Source organism: Galleria mellonella, unplaced genomic scaffold, assembly GCF_026898425.1.
Source record: "Galleria mellonella isolate WM207_F2 unplaced genomic scaffold, CSIRO_AGI_GalMel_v1 utg38, whole genome shotgun sequence".
NCBI classification, from domain to species: domain Eukaryota; kingdom Metazoa; phylum Arthropoda; class Insecta; order Lepidoptera; family Pyralidae; genus Galleria; species Galleria mellonella.
The window spans coordinates 7142862-7162088 of NW_026442090.1; the positions used below are offsets into that span (position 1 = coordinate 7142862).

The 19227-nt window shown below is 32.3% G+C and overlaps 1 protein-coding gene across 2 annotated transcripts in view; it reads right to left on the reverse strand.

Annotated features, from left to right (window-relative positions):
* Positions 1-1724: 1724 nt before the first annotated feature.
* LOC113522920 (ATP-binding cassette subfamily C member 4-like) overlaps positions 1725-19227 on the reverse strand; it is a 90927-nt gene continuing 73424 nt past the window's right edge. For both annotated transcript variants that reach the window (XM_026908767.3, XM_026908766.3), the window contains exons 11-25: positions 19004-19141; positions 17637-17804; positions 17035-17175; positions 16139-16356; positions 15530-15660; positions 14623-14832; positions 13950-14180; positions 11270-11376; positions 10552-10675; positions 9891-10061; positions 9266-9393; positions 8652-8774; positions 6029-6151; positions 5033-5193; positions 1725-2728 (exon numbers count right to left, since the gene is read on the reverse strand). In XM_026908767.3, coding sequence (XP_026764568.1) covers positions 2455-2728; positions 5033-5193; positions 6029-6151; positions 8652-8774; positions 9266-9393; positions 9891-10061; positions 10552-10675; positions 11270-11376; positions 13950-14180; positions 14623-14832; positions 15530-15660; positions 16139-16356; positions 17035-17175; positions 17637-17804; positions 19004-19141 — 2448 coding nt within the window. In that variant the 3' untranslated portion in view covers positions 1725-2454. The remainder of the gene's footprint in view (positions 2729-5032; positions 5194-6028; positions 6152-8651; positions 8775-9265; positions 9394-9890; positions 10062-10551; positions 10676-11269; positions 11377-13949; positions 14181-14622; positions 14833-15529; positions 15661-16138; positions 16357-17034; positions 17176-17636; positions 17805-19003; positions 19142-19227) is intronic.

Sequence of the window (19227 nt, forward strand, 5' to 3'; positions counted from 1 at the left end):
TTATTTACCAATTTCCTTTACGCATTTCCAACTTTTCCTTCTTTTTTTCCTCAATCCTTTCCTCCATACAGTAGGTGGCAGAAACCACCTACAAATGCATTCCCAAAGAGGGTTGACATCAGGCAGACGACCGCTCGTAAATATATAAGCCAAATCTTTTTGTAATATGGATAAGAAACATATAACGTCGCCCCAAATAAATTGGGATAAGGGCAGGAAGATAATACATACGAGTATATATATATATATATATATATATATATATATATATATATATATATATATATATATATATATATATATATTGAGCGGTAAATATTAATTTTTATCTAGAATAGCAAAATAGCTAGATTAGATTTATATTTATAACTATCATTTCTTCAGTTTATATATACATTCATTAGTAAAAAAGATCAAGATCAAATTAATGATATTACTGGCCCTTGAAAAAGTATTATGAATTTATTTGCAATAACAAATACGAATTTTAAGCTGTATTTACTGATTTATCAAACAATAGAATTAGTTTCTAAGAAGATTAGATAGCGAGCCCCCACTAATTAATATCTTCATTATCATTAAAATGACTTATTTTTTAGGTAAATGTACTTAAGCAGATAAGTTATTAAAGTAAATAAATCTTTTCATGATTGCAATCCCACATGATGATTGTAGACGTTGTGATGATTACTGTAATGCTTCAATTTCTTTTAACGCAGAGTTCTATCATTAAAACTGAATATTTTATTTTCTTTCAGTCAACCATAGGGAAGTGTCAGAATACTCGAATGCGGTACAAGTAATTACTGATATACATAGATACATACAATTTCAAATTATAAACGAACAAATATATATATATATATGAAAGTATATTTGTTATTTATATATATAAATAACAAATATACTTTCATATATATATATATATATATATATATATATATAAAAAATATACTATATTATACACAAAAATGAGAATAATAATATATACTTATTGCTGGTATAAAGTATAAAAGTGAAAGACGGTTTAGTTAATAGTCTCTTAATTGCGTCAGAAAGCGTATGTATTATATTTTTTTTATCCTTTTTAACCGACTTTAAAAGAAGGAGTATCTCAATTTGGGTGTATTTTTTATGTTTGTTACGTCATAACTTCGTCAGTTGTAAAACGATGTGGAATATTCTTTTTTATCTGGAAGGATATACTTACAAATTGGTCCTATAGAAATATAAGCATAATCGGTTCAGTAATTTAGTTTTAAAATCAAAATCATTATTTTTGCCACAGTTGGAATCGGTTTTTTGTGAAACACAATCTTAATTATTTATTTGATTTCACGTATATTTAAGAAATGGTTTCAAGTCATTCATAGTTTCCCTTTTTAGAAAAGTCATTTGCATAAGTATCACTATTCTACTCATATTTCTGCCACTAAAGTGCTTGCGTGTTTGTGATTCATTGTTAAAGGTACAACATCATACTCCTCAGGACTGGATACGTATGAGGAATAAATATTATTTCGTTTGCTAATCCAAGTTGTATAATAATGAAAAGGCAAACCAAATTCTATAAAGTTTTTTCGACAAGAAGTATTTTATAAAATAATGATAACAAAACGTCTTTTAAAATTTACTTTATATTTTTTCGAGGATAACCTCTATGGCATTCAAACTGCTGATTTTAAACAAAAACAGTTGACGAAATACAAATTATACAATTTAAATAAATAAATTCTTCATTCTATTTTATTAACAGCTATACTTACATTAATTAATTAATCATTTATACATTTCTTAAGTTAGGTTGGAATAAAATAGAAATCTGTTTGTAGTTTATTTGTAAAAATACAAAATAATGTCGGCATTACATATTTATCTTATCTAATAATTTAATGATATATATATAAATGTAATAGTCCTACGTTCATTATTCAATGGAAGGCTCTTAGATTATGACTGAAATCTTTAGAGATAATACGTTGTTGTTGTTAAGTTGATTGTGATATTGATCAGCTCATCCATTATTTATTAAAATTATAATTTCAGCCATGTGTTCTTTTTATAATGTACCTACAATAAATATCTGATAAAAGGATAATTATCAACACAGGTGTAGCTAGGAAGTAGGTATTTTTTTAAACATTCGTTTTATATTTTAGATGGTAATTTTATTAATTACAAATTCTTACAGAAATATTATTAAAATAACAAAATTATATTCCAATAAGCTATTTCAACTGGTAAGAAAGAGCAACGCCCTGGCGTAGCGTATAAGTAGATTCAAATCTCTTCTGATATGATTTTTTTTCAATTGCACAAAATATTGAAATACTATTTACAAATTAGATATATTGGAATACGATTTTGTAACGTAACAACATTTTTATACTTGCTTCTAATTTGAAGACCTAACAGAGAAAACAATGCCTTAAAATTAAACTTAACTATGGTGGACTATTCTATGACGCCGCCATTGCTAAGGTATGTGTTTTTCGCGATTTGGTAGAGTTGCGTCGACATTTTCTCGTTGGTCTCCTTGACCATTTTGGTGAAGTAGCCGTCGGGCTTGTTGAGCAAGTTGTACGGGTGGTCGAACTCCACCAGTTGGCCGGAGTCCATCACCATAACGCGGTCCGAGTCCATGATGGTGTTCAGTCGGTGCGCCACCGTCAGCACGGTGCAGTCCGCGAAACGTTTCCTTATTGTTCTTTGGATAAATTCATCGGTTCTGAAAACAGTACATTATTATAGATATACATGTACATATCCAATTTAATTATAATTTCAGGTTGCTGTTACGGCTTCCGCGCTTTTGTAGCGCCTTAGCGATGTTGGCCGAAGCTCGCACAGATGGTTTTGACGCAGTCTGGCATAAAAATACAACTTTGTTCTTAGATAGAATACGCGGGAGTGGCAACAGTATCCTGAACATGTTTGTAAATAAATTAGATAGTCCTCTTATGAGAATGCTTGCCGAAAGGACTAGATCATCATTAGGTGATTAAGTATTAACATAGTTTTTAAGTACACTTACTAACAAAAATGGATCCCAGTTGCCTAAAATAACTAAATAAATGATATATTTTTTTTTTAATTTTTTTATACAACTTAGAATGGCAAACAAGCTGACGGCCCACCTGATGGAAAGTGGTAACCGTCGCCTATAGACATGAGCAGTAGCATAGACATAACAGAGTATACTGTTTCGCCCATGACACCCCTCATGCGTTGCCATTCCTGAGGACTCAGATGTAATTCCTCTGTACCCTGTAAATTCACGCTATATCCCACCCTTCAAATCGAAACACAGCCATGCAAACACAACTGCTTCACGGCAGAAGCACGAATGGGACAGAGGTACCCAAGCAATCGACTTTTGTACAAAGTCTCCCTCTGTAAATATACTATATGGTCCTGGCATAGAATAGGGCATCCCTTTCTTTCTCGTGGGTGTCGTAAGAGGCTATTAAGGGAGGGCGAGGGATGGGACGCAGTGTTCCTCTTACAATACCTCCAAAGTCTACCTGCGGTTGCTAATCCGCCTGCCGAGAGTGGCAACTATTGACAAAATTTCCAAAGGGGGTGGCTTATGTTCAGCAGCGGAAAGTTAAAGGCTAGTATAACGATGATGATGATGTTAGCTATACAGCAAAGATATCGCGCATATTAAAAAGAAGAAATTATTTTTGTTGTAAGAATACTTATTTTTTTTTAAATTGATGCGATTCTGAACGCTTTGATTGTGTAACGAATATTTAAATATCTGTAAAAATTTCCATATTTTTGTAATACTGGTAGACTGTTGCGGCATCGTCTGCGTGACCTAGTATATAAAATATCCTGTGTTAATCTAAAACGTGGTGTATCTGTCTACTTAATCCCAATCTAAAGGGAGTGTTAGCTGGACAAATACCTAAAAGGGCAAAATGAGTTCACTGCGAGTCAACATAATAGATGGTAAACAATTAATTTTGCCCAGAGCAGCAAAAATAGCTTGATTGGACGCTGTATCTACCCAATAAAATTTCAATCAAATGAGCGTAATTATATAAAAACATACAAGTCAAGTATCGAAACTTTCACATTTATAATATTGCTAAATATATTAAGTATATCGTTAAGCCCCATAAAAAGGGTTTTTAAAATCAGTTAATCACCTCATATTTAAATTTACTGTATTTTTATTTTTTACAATTTGTTTTTAATTTACACTTTATTGCTCCATTTATATTTACACTTTATTGCATAATTTATAGGATTTGAGATTTTTTTAACTCAAACCTTTCCATTTTACAATATTAAATAAGATATTTTTAGGACTACCTAGTAGGAATCTATTCTAGGGAGGAATCAAAATCCTTTATCAACCTTCGCACTAAATCCCGTTATAGTAATAATAATAGAGGATTTATAGAATGACTGGCTTTTTGCCTGCTACTTTATACTATTTAGATTTCGGAAATAGGACTTTATATAATATAATATTAATTATTTCTAAGTGTCTCCTATGTACAGACATTGTCTAGTTACAATTTTATAACATTAGTACGATAAGAATTAATATGTAGTGACATTAAAATGACCAATATCCTAATATAGCGGTTTTACACACTGTCTCATCTTCCGATGGTCGCGGGTTCGATTCCCAGACAATATAATAATTTTTATTTATGAGTGGGTATATTTATTTATATTCGACTGGGTGTTTTCTATGTACATGGATATGTATGTTTTTACAAAAACATTACAGGTAAAATACTTTGAGTACAAACTTTGTTTAATTTGAGATAAGATGGTGCTGCGTGATGTGCCCAACTATATTTATAATATTTATTTATATGCTTTTGTACATTTACTTATAGTATTGATATTAGATTATAACAAAAATATATACAGGCAAACTTATCCCATAAAGGGATTTCTTCCAGTCAACCTTGAGAACCTGAAAGGAGAAATTGTCTATAGGGAACATATAAAGCATATGGTGCAAAAATAATATGATAAATAATAATATATTATTTTTTATACTGACTTAGGATCAACGTTGGCAGTGGCCTCGTCCAATACGAGGATACGGTTGCCGCGTAGTATGGCCCTCGCCAGGCACACCAGCTGCCGCTGTCCCAGCGAGAAGTTGGATCCGCCCTCCGATACTTTGAAGTCTAACGTTGGCACTGCTGCTTTCAAATCAACCTGGAATAATACATTAGAGTCTTGTATGATAATAATTGTATGATAATCCACTCTGGTCTATGGATTTAGACTGACGGAGTATTAGTGAGGGATAATAGGTCAATTTTGTGACATATTCATCATGTGAATAACCAAGAGGTTCATCGGACAGTATATTACTAGCAATGGGGCGGTTGTTCCCCGTTATTAACAATTCTCAATACATTACAGTTTATACAACCTGGTATAACTGTTGGTTTATAAAGTTTAATTTCAATAAATTTTTAAAAATATAATGTTCATGAGCGGTAATTATTGTATTTTTAAGTGTCTTTTTTTGGATGGTGGCAACTTCTGTATTTTTTTACAAGTGTGTGCTCTCTCCTGTCTGTGGCTTTAGCAAAAGATTCATGTAAAATACTGTTCTGTGAAAAATAAAGATTTCAAAATATTGTCCGCTGTTGTTTATAAAAATACCACATCAAGCTTCAATAGAAATTTACGAGTATATCAATAACAAACAAGCCTGCAGCAGAAATAAGTATCTAACGGCCCTCCTAATGGAAAGTGAAAAGAAGGGGATCAGTATTATACCCTACCGAATCAACTTCTACATGGTGAGGGGAAGAATTGTTAGTAAACAGCTCCATTGCTAGCAATAGCTTCTTACAGTCTTTGTTCTTAATAGTTAAGCGACCGGCTTAGTATTCTGGTGCACAAAAACTTAAATAAAATGCATCATATTATTATTTCTTATATAAAGAAAATCCTTTAAAATATTTTTTTCTCTTATTACATACATCTTTTAGTAAAAGGTTGAATATTAATTTCAAAAACAAACTAAGTAGATACTTACAGCTTCAAGTGCTTGCCACAGCTGTTGGTCATCGTAGTTGTTGAAGGGGTCCAAGTTGTACCGGACTGTGGCGGAAAAAAGCACTGGCTCTTGTGGGATTATTGATATCTTCGACCGTAGCCCCTGACAATACATTAATGCAATTAGGTACGGATGTATAATACTTATAGAGATTATGTGGACAAAGGAAGCTTATAAATGTTTTTATATTTTAATAATAACCTGAACATATTACACAGTGTCTTCAATTCACAAAATGAAAAACACTTGTATTACGGATACTGTATTGCCTAGAATAATTAATAGATATACGTTAAATATAATATACTTATTTGTTTCGTAAATAATAACAAATAAATATTCAACACTAAGTACAATTTAGTCCTAAACTAAGTAGAGATACAGATATTCAAATATATTTCTTATAAATACATAAATATATTTTTTTATAAATATCAAGTTAGTGCAAAATAATAAATTACTTAATGTCATTTGGGATAAGGTCAACTTTAATGTAGTTATCTACAATTGTATTATACAATGTAAACCTTACCTATTGGTAAGGTTTACATTTATTGTAGGTAATTTTATTGTAGGTAAGTATTCTTTTGATATTTCAAAAGAATACTTACCTACAATAAAATACCCAATAATTGTCCTAATGCTATTCTTTATTGTCTCCAAATAAATGCATATAAGTGTACTTATATTTCATACCAAAGGGAGACTTTGTACAAAAGTCGATTGCTTGGGTACCTCTGTCCCATTCGTGTTTTTACCGTGAAGCAGTTGTGTTTGCATAGCTGTGTTTTGGTTTGAAGGGTGGGAGATGGCATGAATTTACAGGGTACAGAGGAATAACACCTGAGTCCTCAGGAATGGCAACGCATGGGGGGTATCACGGGCGAAACAGTATGTGTGTGTACTGTTATGTCCATGGTAGTGCTCATGTCTATAGGCGACGGTTACCACTTTCCATAAGGTGGGGCGTCAGCTTGTTTGCCATTCTAAGTCGTATAAAAAAAATATAAGTGAAGGCAAAGTTATAGTGGTAACTCATGTCTACATACTAAAAGTTACTTTAAATGGTATAACAATTTCAAGAGAACGCTGTACTTTGTAGAAGTGATCTTGTGTTAAGGTAAACAGGTTTTAGAATAGATCTTACGTAAGCGTTCATATAGAAATCTGTCGATGTCTGCATTATCGGACAATTTTCATTTTCTGAATTATTACAATGAAAAAAGTGTTTTTTGTAGCGTTTAAGGAATAACTTTTGTTCATAATTTTATTACTAAAAATTATGCAACTTCTTATTTGTATTTTATTTTGGAATTTTATATATCTTTCTTCTACTAATAAAATCTAAAATTTTAGTGAAAGTTTATTTAGAATATTAGTGTAGATATGTTTAATGTTTTATGCATTACTAGCGACCCGCCTCGGTATCTTAGGTGGATAGATAGAAACATAAATTGATTAGCATTAATAAGCAAATTTTAGATACCTTGATTTACATTTTTGTAATTTTCATAGGAATCTCTAATTTTTTGGAAATAAATATATTTCTATTGGCGAAATGATTTTTCAAAGCGATTAGCGATAAACATACAAAAAACAAAATTTTCTACTTTACAATATTAGTATAGAGTATATGTAGTTGTTTTTTTTTTTAAAAGAAATATTAAATTTTACTGATGAAATAACTTCACTTAAAGAATATTAATGTTTTCTATTGCAACCAGTAGTTTGCACTTTTGAAATTATTCATAGCGAGATGGCGCTACGAACTCTGTATATTAAATACACAGGTACAGATTCATTATATCGGGATCGAGTGAATTTATTTATTACTATATCAAATAAATATAATAATCAAATTTATTACTTTGTGATTGTTCCGAGTTCGACTCTCGCATATTAAAAACATTTGTATCCATGAATAGGTATGTCTGTTTGTATTGGTTTCAGTGGTTTCTATATGTGATACAATAAGTATTTACAATTATTTTCGTAACTTAATTTGAGAGCAAATGGGATAGTATAATATGTCTTGTAATTATTATTTAATGAATGAAAACTCTGTATTATTTCCTTCAAACAATGATACAGATCACAAAGATTAACAATACGTACAAAAAAAAACTTTATTACAAAAAAAAAGCAAGATAAAGAGACAACAATGGACGGCCTCATCGTTCAATAGCGATCTCTTCCAGGCGAACTTAGGATGGAGAGTAATAATTAAAGTTTCATTTTAATTCACGGCGTAACAGTATTATTATTATATTATATATTTTATTAATCATCTTTTTCATAGGTATTCACTGTTATATATGTCAGAGTACTATTGGGTTTAAGAGGACGTTGTATGGTTTTGAGATAGAATAAGTTTGGATCATAACTGTAATCAGTAATGTAATGTACATTTATAAAAAAGTTATAACGTTTACTTCTAACTTACTGTTAAATAAAGTTTACAATGTAAGGTTGGCAAACTGCGTATTGATACATTTTTGTATTGTTTTCTTTTTAATGGTTCATTTCTGTTTGCAAACTGTTATTGTAACTTATAACAAATAAATAAATAAATATAATAAAAGTGTATTGTGTGTGTACGTACCTGTAGTGACAGTGTTCCAGTCTCGACGTCATCAATAAGTACTTCTCCCTCGACGATGGCGAGGCGGAACAGCGACGAGATGAGAGAAGATTTGCCGGCACCCGTCCTACCTACTATACCGACCTGCAAACAGACGCATAAACACTTACTATAACTACTTATAAAAATGGTACATTCTTTGTTGTGGAATTTACTAGAATACATCATTGAGCTGGTATTGTTTAGGAATATTATATGTATAGTGAATTAACAAGCGTTGAGTATTTCTTTTATTATTTTTTTCTGAACATCCATAGACTATTTCCTTCTTTTATAACTAGTACGTATCTGTGAAAAGAGTATGAGTTCTAAGTTATTAAAGAGTATCTAATTTTCTTCTCCATACTGAGTTTTATATTTTTACGTTATAAAAACTTAATAATTACGTATACAGAATAAAATTACCACTTATAATTAAACGATATACGTATTAATTTCATCTGCAATTCTCTTTTCCAAATATTAAATATCAAGGTACCTAACTATAAATTTTGTATAGAAGTTGTACAGATGCGACATTGAAACTAAATTGATATATTTATATAAATAACTATTTACTGGAGTCTATGACTTACCTTCCAACCACTTTCAATAACTAAGTTAAGATTTTTAAGAACGGGCAATGCTTCAGGCGAATACTTCATGTAGCAGTTGCGGAACTCGAGGCGGCCCCGAGACGGCCAGCCTTTGGGTATTTCTTGTGCTAAAAACAATATAAATTATTATGATATAATAAAGTTTCATTAAGAGGTCATAACACAGATAGTGAGTTATAAAAATATAGTCATATATGAAATAACTATTATTTATGAACATATGTATAATACATATGTATATAACATAAGTATCTATGTTATTTAATGAATTAAATAATTATTAGTAACTATATAGCTAGTTAAATATTGAACTCTTTTTGTGGAGGGGACTAAAAATATTACGTCGTGATTATTATTCGAAGGGGAAGATTATAAATAATAAATTAAGATTATAACAAATTAATATTGAATATTAACATCCCTGGCGACTTGTAATAATTATTCGAATGTAAAGCAACTTCAGTGGATACTAACATCCCTGGTTCCAATGCGACTTGTAATAATTATTCGAAGATGAAGTAATATGATTGAATACTAACATTCTTAGTCTCACTATGGCTTTTAATAATAATTCGGAGGAGAAGTAATATGATTGGGTACTAACATCCCTGATCCCACTGCGGCTCCCGGTCGATGTGCGTGTACTGCAGGATGCGCTCGACGCTGGTCATCTGGGAGATCACCTCGGCCGTCTGCCGTGCGCCGAATTGCAGCATGCCCGTCAGAATGAGCGTCTGCGATATCGCGAGACCCACGTTGCCAGAAAATATTGTTTCTGTACACATGAATTTTTAACATTATTTTTAACTCATACATACATAGCAGTTTGATACTAGGTAAAACTATATATTCTCATAGAGGGAGAGTTAGATTTTCAGTAATGAGGTTAGTCTTCATTGCTAGCAATATACACTACCAGGTTGACTTTCACGCAGTTCCCTTTTGATCTATCAACCATCGTGTTTTACAAAATTTCATTAGTGAATAAATTACGAAATTTGAAAAAAAAATCTATACTTGTAGGTATGTATTTCGTTATTAAAATTAATAATTATAAATACAATTAATCGATTATTTAAATTAAAAAATAAACATGTTATGTGGTTGGTACATGAATATTTATATGGTTGGTTCATATATAAAATTTTCTATAGACGAGGTTTTAATTTGAATCATTATCATAGTGGTGATTTGCTCTGTGGTTATTATTACAGTAACAATATTGCCTACTTACACATGTACTAACTGTAATATAATGATCTTACTGCTATCGATGACCAGGAAGGCAACGATGACTATAGCGAGGTACAACACGCAGATGAAGTCGAGCCAGAAGCCGAGCGTGACGCCGCTCGCCAGGTAGCTGCTCCAGGTCGACGTGTGGATATCCTATAAAAAATAAAAACATTATTATCCATTACAAATTATTTTATTACTTAATTAAGGCTTACTGTTATAAAAAATAAAATATGATAATAAAAGAAGCAAAGGGTAATCAAGAAAGAGAAAGTCTGATGAAATAGATATAATATAGGACTCTTGTGATTAAGAACAGCACAAGATTGGAATAAGTGGAAAATGTAAGAGGAGTCTAATGCGTCAATGGATATACAGAACGACACATAATAGGAAAAAATGTTTATATATTTTACTTATTAATGTAAAAAGCTTCAAAAATCCTTGATGGAATAAATAGAATTATTTGTTTACTATTACCGTTATGGTATACGGTGACACTCGATATATCCATAATCGGTGTTGATATTGTAATTAGAATCAATACAAAGTGAGTTTTGCCGCTGTCACTGTGTTTTTCTTTATCGGGGATTTAAATGTAAATTTAAATTAACACATAAAGGTGTTTATGTTTGTCAGATTCGAACTTACGATCTTTGGGATCTATAAGTTAAAATAATACAAAGGCCACGATGCTTTCCTATATACCTATTTTACTGTTTTATTGATTGATTGTATTGAATGAACCTGGAATTTGTCGAAGTCATCAATGAGCCTCTGCTGCGCGCCTGACGAACGGATAGTGCTGATGCCGTTCAGCGTCGCCGACATGTGCGAGAATACTGGACTTCGTGCTGTAAACGTACAAAATATTACATCAGTAAAATTAATATTATTAGATTTTTCTAAATAAATAATTACTTATGACCGATCTAGAGGGGTGTTAGGTGTGCAAATGCCTACAGCGGCATAAGCAGCACTGCAACTGTGAGTTAACGTGGTCGTTATAAAGGTGTCAAATGTTTATGTCAAGAGTAGTAAAATACGGACAGCTTCATTGATTAGGCAAGTTGGAAGAACTTAAATTACTATTTATAAAGGCAATAAAATATAATTTTTAAAATCGTATATTTTCAATTTTAGAAAAAAAAATATTTTCGTCTGAATTATTGTCTAATGAGAGATTTATGTAAAAATTTTTTAGATGTGAATCGATTACAAAACTTTAGAAGACTTGAATAATCTATCGGAGCAATTGAAATTAGATGTCAAATTGAGATTGGTACTAGACGTGTAAATAAAATTTTAAAGGTTGTTTTTAAAGGTTGGTCAAAATTTTTTAAAAGTTAAGAACAGAAAAAAAAATTTACAGCCTCATTTAGAGAAGGCATTTGACCTAAATATCACGTATGAATTTTTCAGTTTTTTTGGGACATTAAAGTAAAATATGTAGAGCATCTGGAAACATAATATTATTATATAAAATATATTGTATAAATGACAAATGTATAATTCATACATGTAAGTATATATTTAATATTCACTTATACTAAAAAAAAATTAAACTCCCAACAAATAATGTATGCGAAGTAGCATAAATACGCAATACATTGTCGTTGTACCAAAATCAGCACACGATGTAAAAGCAATTAAGGTTAAATCGTGATAGTTTTAGGAAAACTTGGAGCGACCAAAAGAGGAAACTTGATAATCATGTCCCCGATAATTTAAAAATTACCTAATGTTACATTCTCCGTGTGGTGTGCTTGTGGAGTAAGAATATAATGTGTCGACATTCTTTTTCATTCCCAAGATATCGTAAAAAGAGAATTATACCAACTTCTTAGAAGAGACTTATATTCGTAGTTCTTAATAGGTTGTTATGGTATAGTTATACATATATACATACTCGTAATGCACATATAATCTAATATTATACGTAAAATATAAAACAAACTTATTGAGTTTCAATTGTTTCCACATTGTAAAGCGGTTTTTATTTATTTTTGTTGTGGGAAACCAAACTGCTGAAATTTACAAAACAGTAATAGCTTAGTCCGTAATATATAATGATAATGAATTATGCTTTTAAAACTATAAACAGAAAAAATTTTTTTAGTTATTTTTAATTTTTTTTTAGAAAAAAATGTTTTTTTACTCATCATATCAAAAACTTTTTTTTATAACACAGGGTGCAAACGAGCATGCGGTTCACTTGATGGTAAGCGACCACAGCCGCCTATGATAAATTTATTTTTTATTGGCACAAAATTATAAATATTTTTTTATATAGATAGCTGACAACATAAGTTTAATTACTAGCCATATTTATATTATGTGTATTGTCTCTAATATTTACATTATCTAACGTGTAGGGTTTTTTTTAATTCTGTATAGATAACATCTATAATATTTAAATAAGTAAATCTATTGAACGCTAGAGTTATTTACATACATACATACATATCTGTCACGCCTGTTTCCCATTAGGGTAGGCAGAAACAATGGAACGCCAAATGCTTCAATTCAAACAAACCTCGAGAGTTATTCATCCAAGATATGTGCTGCTATGTTTTAATTTATCTGTGGTAAGGATACAGTAGTTATTAGTTTTTTTTTTTAATTTCTTGTTTTAGTTATAAGTTACCTACAAATTTAAAATACCAAAATAAATTCTTACTTTTAATCGGTGTCATACAACATTTTCCTGCTTGCACAGGAAATGAATGCAACTTCAATAATAGTAATGACATTTTACTTATCAAATGATTACTTAATTAAATTCAACAGCTCAAGGTAGGTAATTGAATGTGAAGATGTAGGTTATATGATGGTAATTAACCTACTTATTTTTATGTGGCAATAACGTATAAAATTTATGTAGATTTTGTACGTATGGGGTACAATATATGTATTGTTTTTTTTAATACCGGATATGTTTGAGAATATTTTTTATGACATATTTTTATGGCGTGTTATGACAATTGCGAAATGGTCACACTGCTTTCATCTCTTGGATGTTATAAGGAATATATAAAGAAAAATGATAGTGATTTAGTGTTAGAAAAGAAACAAAATTGGACATTTAATTCTAGTACAAGTAGGATATAGAATAGAACCTAGAAGTAGGATATATCCTTTAGTCCACCAGGCGGACTAAAGGATATATCCTACTTTTAATATTATCCTCCTCTCTTTACAAGAGGAGTTTATTACAGTTGCCTTATAGGAAAACTAAAGGATTGTTAACAAATGATATAGTTTATTATAAACGTACTAAATATCAATACTGCGTATTTATCAATGCATAGAATTATTTAGAAATTTCAATAGACTATTTTTGATATCTGACTGGACTTTTAGAGCCCTATGGATAATTTAGAAAATATTATTAAGAGAGCTAAAAAGGTACAATATTGGTACTTACTCGTTCCTTCCAATCGTTTGATAGAATGCGCAGACTTCAAGTAAATTTGTAGGATAGTGTAGAAAAGTAGTAAGATGATCGTAGTTGGTAACAACGTCCAGACGAGAGCTGCTGCATTCAGCGCCAGTATGCTGAACATGACCAGGTATATCTGTATACACTCCAGAAGAAACCGCGGTAGGAGTTCGTCGAGCGCACCGATGTCCTTCGAGAATCTGTTCAGTATTCGCCCTGGTAATAGATATTATTTTATTAAATTATTAAAAATTGGCTGAATTATCAATCACAAAATACTAAATTTTAAAAATCTTAGACTTAAAAAAATATAACCAATCGGCCTGGTCATTTAGTATCGGCTATGGGTAGATACAATTTCGTTAGCGTATGCATGAGAAATAAAACCGTAGCTATCTCGTTCTATCTCATGCACACGGTAGCGATGATGTACTTATCGATATATATTTGGCAATTATTACAAAGGGGTTAGATTCTATTAAAATTTAATCTAACAGTTAAAACATTTTGACTTATGCGTATTTTTGTGGAGAGTGCTTAATCATTTTTAAATTTATCTAAGTCAATCTTGTTTGTACTGTCAAATATATTGTATATATAAATGTACAGAGTTTTATGAATAAAAGAGCTAGATTAGTTGTTGAAGTTTAAATGGTACCTGATGAATTAGAGTCGAAGAACCGCATCACGCCTCGGAGCATAGAGTGGAACATGTTGTTGTGAAGGTTCCGCGAGGCCGTCATGCACACCTTGAAGAACATGAACGCTCGCGCGGTGATGAAGAAGATACAGCAGATTATAAGGGCCGTGTACACGTATAAATACTGGGCCGTGTCCAATGGTCCGATGTATGCGTGAATGTCCAAGTCTGCAAATAAAAAAAAATAGGGCATTTCTATACAAATTTTAGGCTCTTTTTCGGCTGCTAAAATAAGAGTAATTATTTTCAGGTGTAGGTATCTTACCATATAACTAGGGGAAAAAGGAATTGTTAGTAATGGGGTGTAGAGACCTCATTGCCTGCAACATACCCCACATGAGATCGACCTCCATGCGGTTCCTCTGGAAACCATCCTGGTTAATTATTATTTAATTGGTCACGATGGGCTAACTGACCTGCTTTTATCCTCACCTATCATCTATCACTGGTACTCCGCCAGCGTATACCGATACCAGTGTTACCATTCCATTATCATCCATAAAAAAAACTTAATTTTGTTACTTATTTTTATTTGGATTAATATTTCAACATTTATTATTTCAGATGTTAACTATCCACTGCCATCCCCATAAGGAGAGTTTTACCCGAAGTTGGCAAACTTGGCAGGCGGGTTAGCAACCGCAATTGGGCTTTTAGAGATGTTTTAAAAGGAACGCTGCTAACCATCCCACTACCATTAAGTTCCTTTAGTTGCTTCTTACAACACCCACAGGAAAGAAAGGGGTGGCCTATTCTATGACGGAACCACACGGACTGGACTAAAGTTTCATCGTTGTATAAATTGTAAATAACCAATGTAAGTATTAGCTACCTATACAACAAGGTACTTATGACAACAACGTACCAGATCTGAGTTCAATTCCGGAGAAGTACGTAGAGACGTCGAATGTGGAATTATTTGTAGGAACTATGTGGTCATAGTCTCTGTTGGTGGCGTTGCTTTCTTTTTCTTTCATCCGTGTCACCTGGTTGGTCCTGTACAGTTGAGAGTAATTAATAATAATATTATACGATGTAGAATTTATTATAACCATTGAATTGATTATAAAAATTTTGTCACTAAATTGCTACATAATTTATGAACTATAGACGGTTGGTCGTAATGGATGTACTATTTCCTATGTACCCATCGTCAAAGGATACATAGATAGTTGACATTGCAAAGTAATATTTGAATCGTTTATATTAAATCGATCATACGATTTATTATTTTAACTTTGGACTATTCAAAAGGGAAATTTGCGTTAATACTATCATTGGGTTTATTCTTGGCATTACGAATAATTCTACATAGGATATGTATTGTACAATTTAATTGAATTTAATGATAGAGTTTAAGGTGTTTAAATATGTATTTAGTTTATTGCCTTTGCCATTATCTACTGTTCCCTCTATCTACTTCTTTAGGGACGTTATGTGAAGATACAAACAGATAATGTAAAATAGAACTTACCAGAAAGTCACCCAATAATCGCATAGTGTTGCAGAGAGCTGTCCTATAACTAGCAACATGAACATAAATATGAGGCGGCCGGCGCGCCCCCCGGCCCGCAGGTACGCGTTGTACACGCGCCAGCTCATGGAGCCGGACTCCCGCTCCTCCTCTTCCATCTCCTGCGCAGGCACCTCGCATGTCGACTCCGTGAGGGACGGTCGTCGTGTTGTTGACAACTAACAATAATACATAATATTCGTTATACATATAGCTTTTCGATATGGCAAATAAATTGACGGCTCACCTGATGGAACGTGGTAATTGTTCTAATAAATATGAAAGGCGGTATTATTATTATTTCAGTTGTTAACTGTCCACTGCTGAACATAAGCCTTTCCCATAAGGGGAGTTTTGCCAGTAGTTGCCACGCTTGGCAACGCCTGGGTTGACAACTGCAGTTAGGCTTTTAGAGATGTTTTAAGAGGGACGCTGCTGTCCGTCACTCGCTCTCCCTTAGTCGCCTCTTATGACACCCACGGGAAAGGAAGGGGTGGCCTATTCTATGCTGGGACACATACGGTGAAAAGCGGTATAGATAATGCTTATTTTGTATGTGCGGTGCTTTAGAGTTTTATCATTTTATTTAGAATTTTATTCTAATTGTAATATCTCCATATTACAACTACTTCTCTACTTAGACTAATATTTCTATCTAATATTATTATTAACGAAAACATTATGATACAGTTATAGTATAAAATTTAGTACTATATACTATAACTGTAAAACAAGGTTTTCGCTTAACAATTAAAATAAAATTTTAAGTTTTAAAAATAGTTTTATGAAATGCCACTTCTAATTTATCATTTCGATAGTAAAGTAGTGAGTTAAAGTTAATGTCCTATTATACTCACTCTGGCAGATGTCCTTCTGGACATTGGTGGAATATGTTCAAGGTTTTCCTCGTTTTCATCGTGAGTTGCAGATAGGAGCTTCGCAAAATCTTTGCCAGAAGTCGCCAGCTCGTTATATGTACCATGTGCTTCTACGGTGCCCTGTTGTGTGATTTTTAATATGTGTTATATTGAATAAAAAATTAATTTTACCTAATAAGTAAGTAAATATTAAAAATATCTCTGCAATAAATTTATTCTGATATCATAAATCTGAAAGTTCGGTAAGACATTCGGATATCTATTACTTTTGATTTGAACGAAGTTATTCCGCATATAGACTATATCTTAGATTAGCAGACGTGATATTTTATTTCAATTTATATGGTTACATTCACGATAAATAAAATACAAAATTAATTAATAAAATGTAGGCACTTGTACCAATTACAAAGATACAGTCTTCCTGCTTATGAATAACATTAAAATTCAAAGAGACAAAACATAATCGTTACTGTTCGTGTTTATTCAAATTCAAACTAACGTCTAATATTTTTTTCAATGAACATTATCTATAAAATGCGGATATCAACTACAGGTTTATAAGGCAAATAAAGTAATACATTATTCATGATGACTATGTAATCGGCTGCCTTGAGATAGTGCAGTTGATGTGTGATGAGGACGCGGGTGGTGTGCCGCAGGTATCCGTTTATGCATTCGTCGAACAGCTGGCGGCCCACGTGGGCGTCCACCGCCGACAGCGGGTCGTCCAGCAGGTAAATGTCGGCCTGCAAACATTATTTGAAACGTTACACAACTCTATTTTTAGGGAGGGGATTGGGATTGTTAACACTTTGTTGACCGGTGACGAGTTAACTCGTCATTGCACTAGCGTGTAGGTACGTTCTCCTATCACGACGGACAAGACCGTTTGGATTATAAAGCGTTGAGGATCAAAAAATACTTTTCTTTGTATTTAGGTTTTTATCACAATTTAAGTTAAATTCCAAAGATTCCATGACGGAATTCCCGGTCGACAGTGTTAATATAGGCGGCCCGATTGCTGCCAATATACTCCAAGAATGAAGAGCAGCACAGTTGTGTTGCTCTTCACTGACCTGCTGAACTTCAGTTATTTGAATTATTTGAAGCAGTTCAACTGAACTGCTTCAAATAATTGACGGGTGAAAATTGTCATCGTTTTTTCTTATCGTTGTTAAACATTAGGGCTTATTAATGTCGCAATTATTTGTCATAAAGTGTCATCTTCAAGGGCGGTACATATTAAGTTTTCCAGAATCGCAAATGTCTAAATTAGGTCTTATACCTGTCAGATCGGTCTCCAGGAAGGATGGATAATTCGTATTGAGAATTCATCATTATGGGTTAACTGGCTTCACCGAGAGCTACTATCTTTCACTGGTACCTTATCAGTGTAAATCATTAGCGTAGGAAGAGTTACCATTTGATTCATTACTAACTCAATTAACTGTTATGAAAGAGTTGTATCTAAGTGGTATATTATGTCAACTTGACCACAAAGGTTACGTGTTAGGGTCTGCTCAACATCAAAAACTTTATTTCAATTTAAACTCCGACTAACTCTCTGATAATAATTGAAAACATTGATAACATACTAAATTGTCCATTTAAGTTGGGCATAATATGTCTACCCTCATATTTTAACTTATAAATAGGTTAAAATATAAGGGTCGGCAGCGCGCGCGTTACATCCCTGGTGTTAGAGGCGTTCATAGGTTACGGTAACTCTGTTTAACATCAGACGGGTCGTATGCTTGTTTGTCACCATAGTTATATAAAAAAAAAGTTTAACATAATACACCAGTCATATAGGTACATGGCTATACACATACTAAGCAGTGAACGAGGCTGGGTAGTTAATTTGGTTTTTACATAAAAGGAAGTCGATTAGGACGTTAAATATTGATATAACATCAATAAACATATACGTTGCGTATGTACGTACTTGTCTGTAAACCGCTCTGGCAAGATTTATGCGAGCTCTCTGACCGCCCGAAAGGGAGGCCCCTCTTTCACCGACCAGAGTTTGGTCGCCGTGCGGAAATTGTTGGAAATCTTTAAGCAGTGCACACACTTTCACTACCTACGGACAAAAACAAGAACTTATTAACTGTAGAATAAAATAAACTATATATACTTAGCAGATGATGTTATAGGATAAAAATAAAT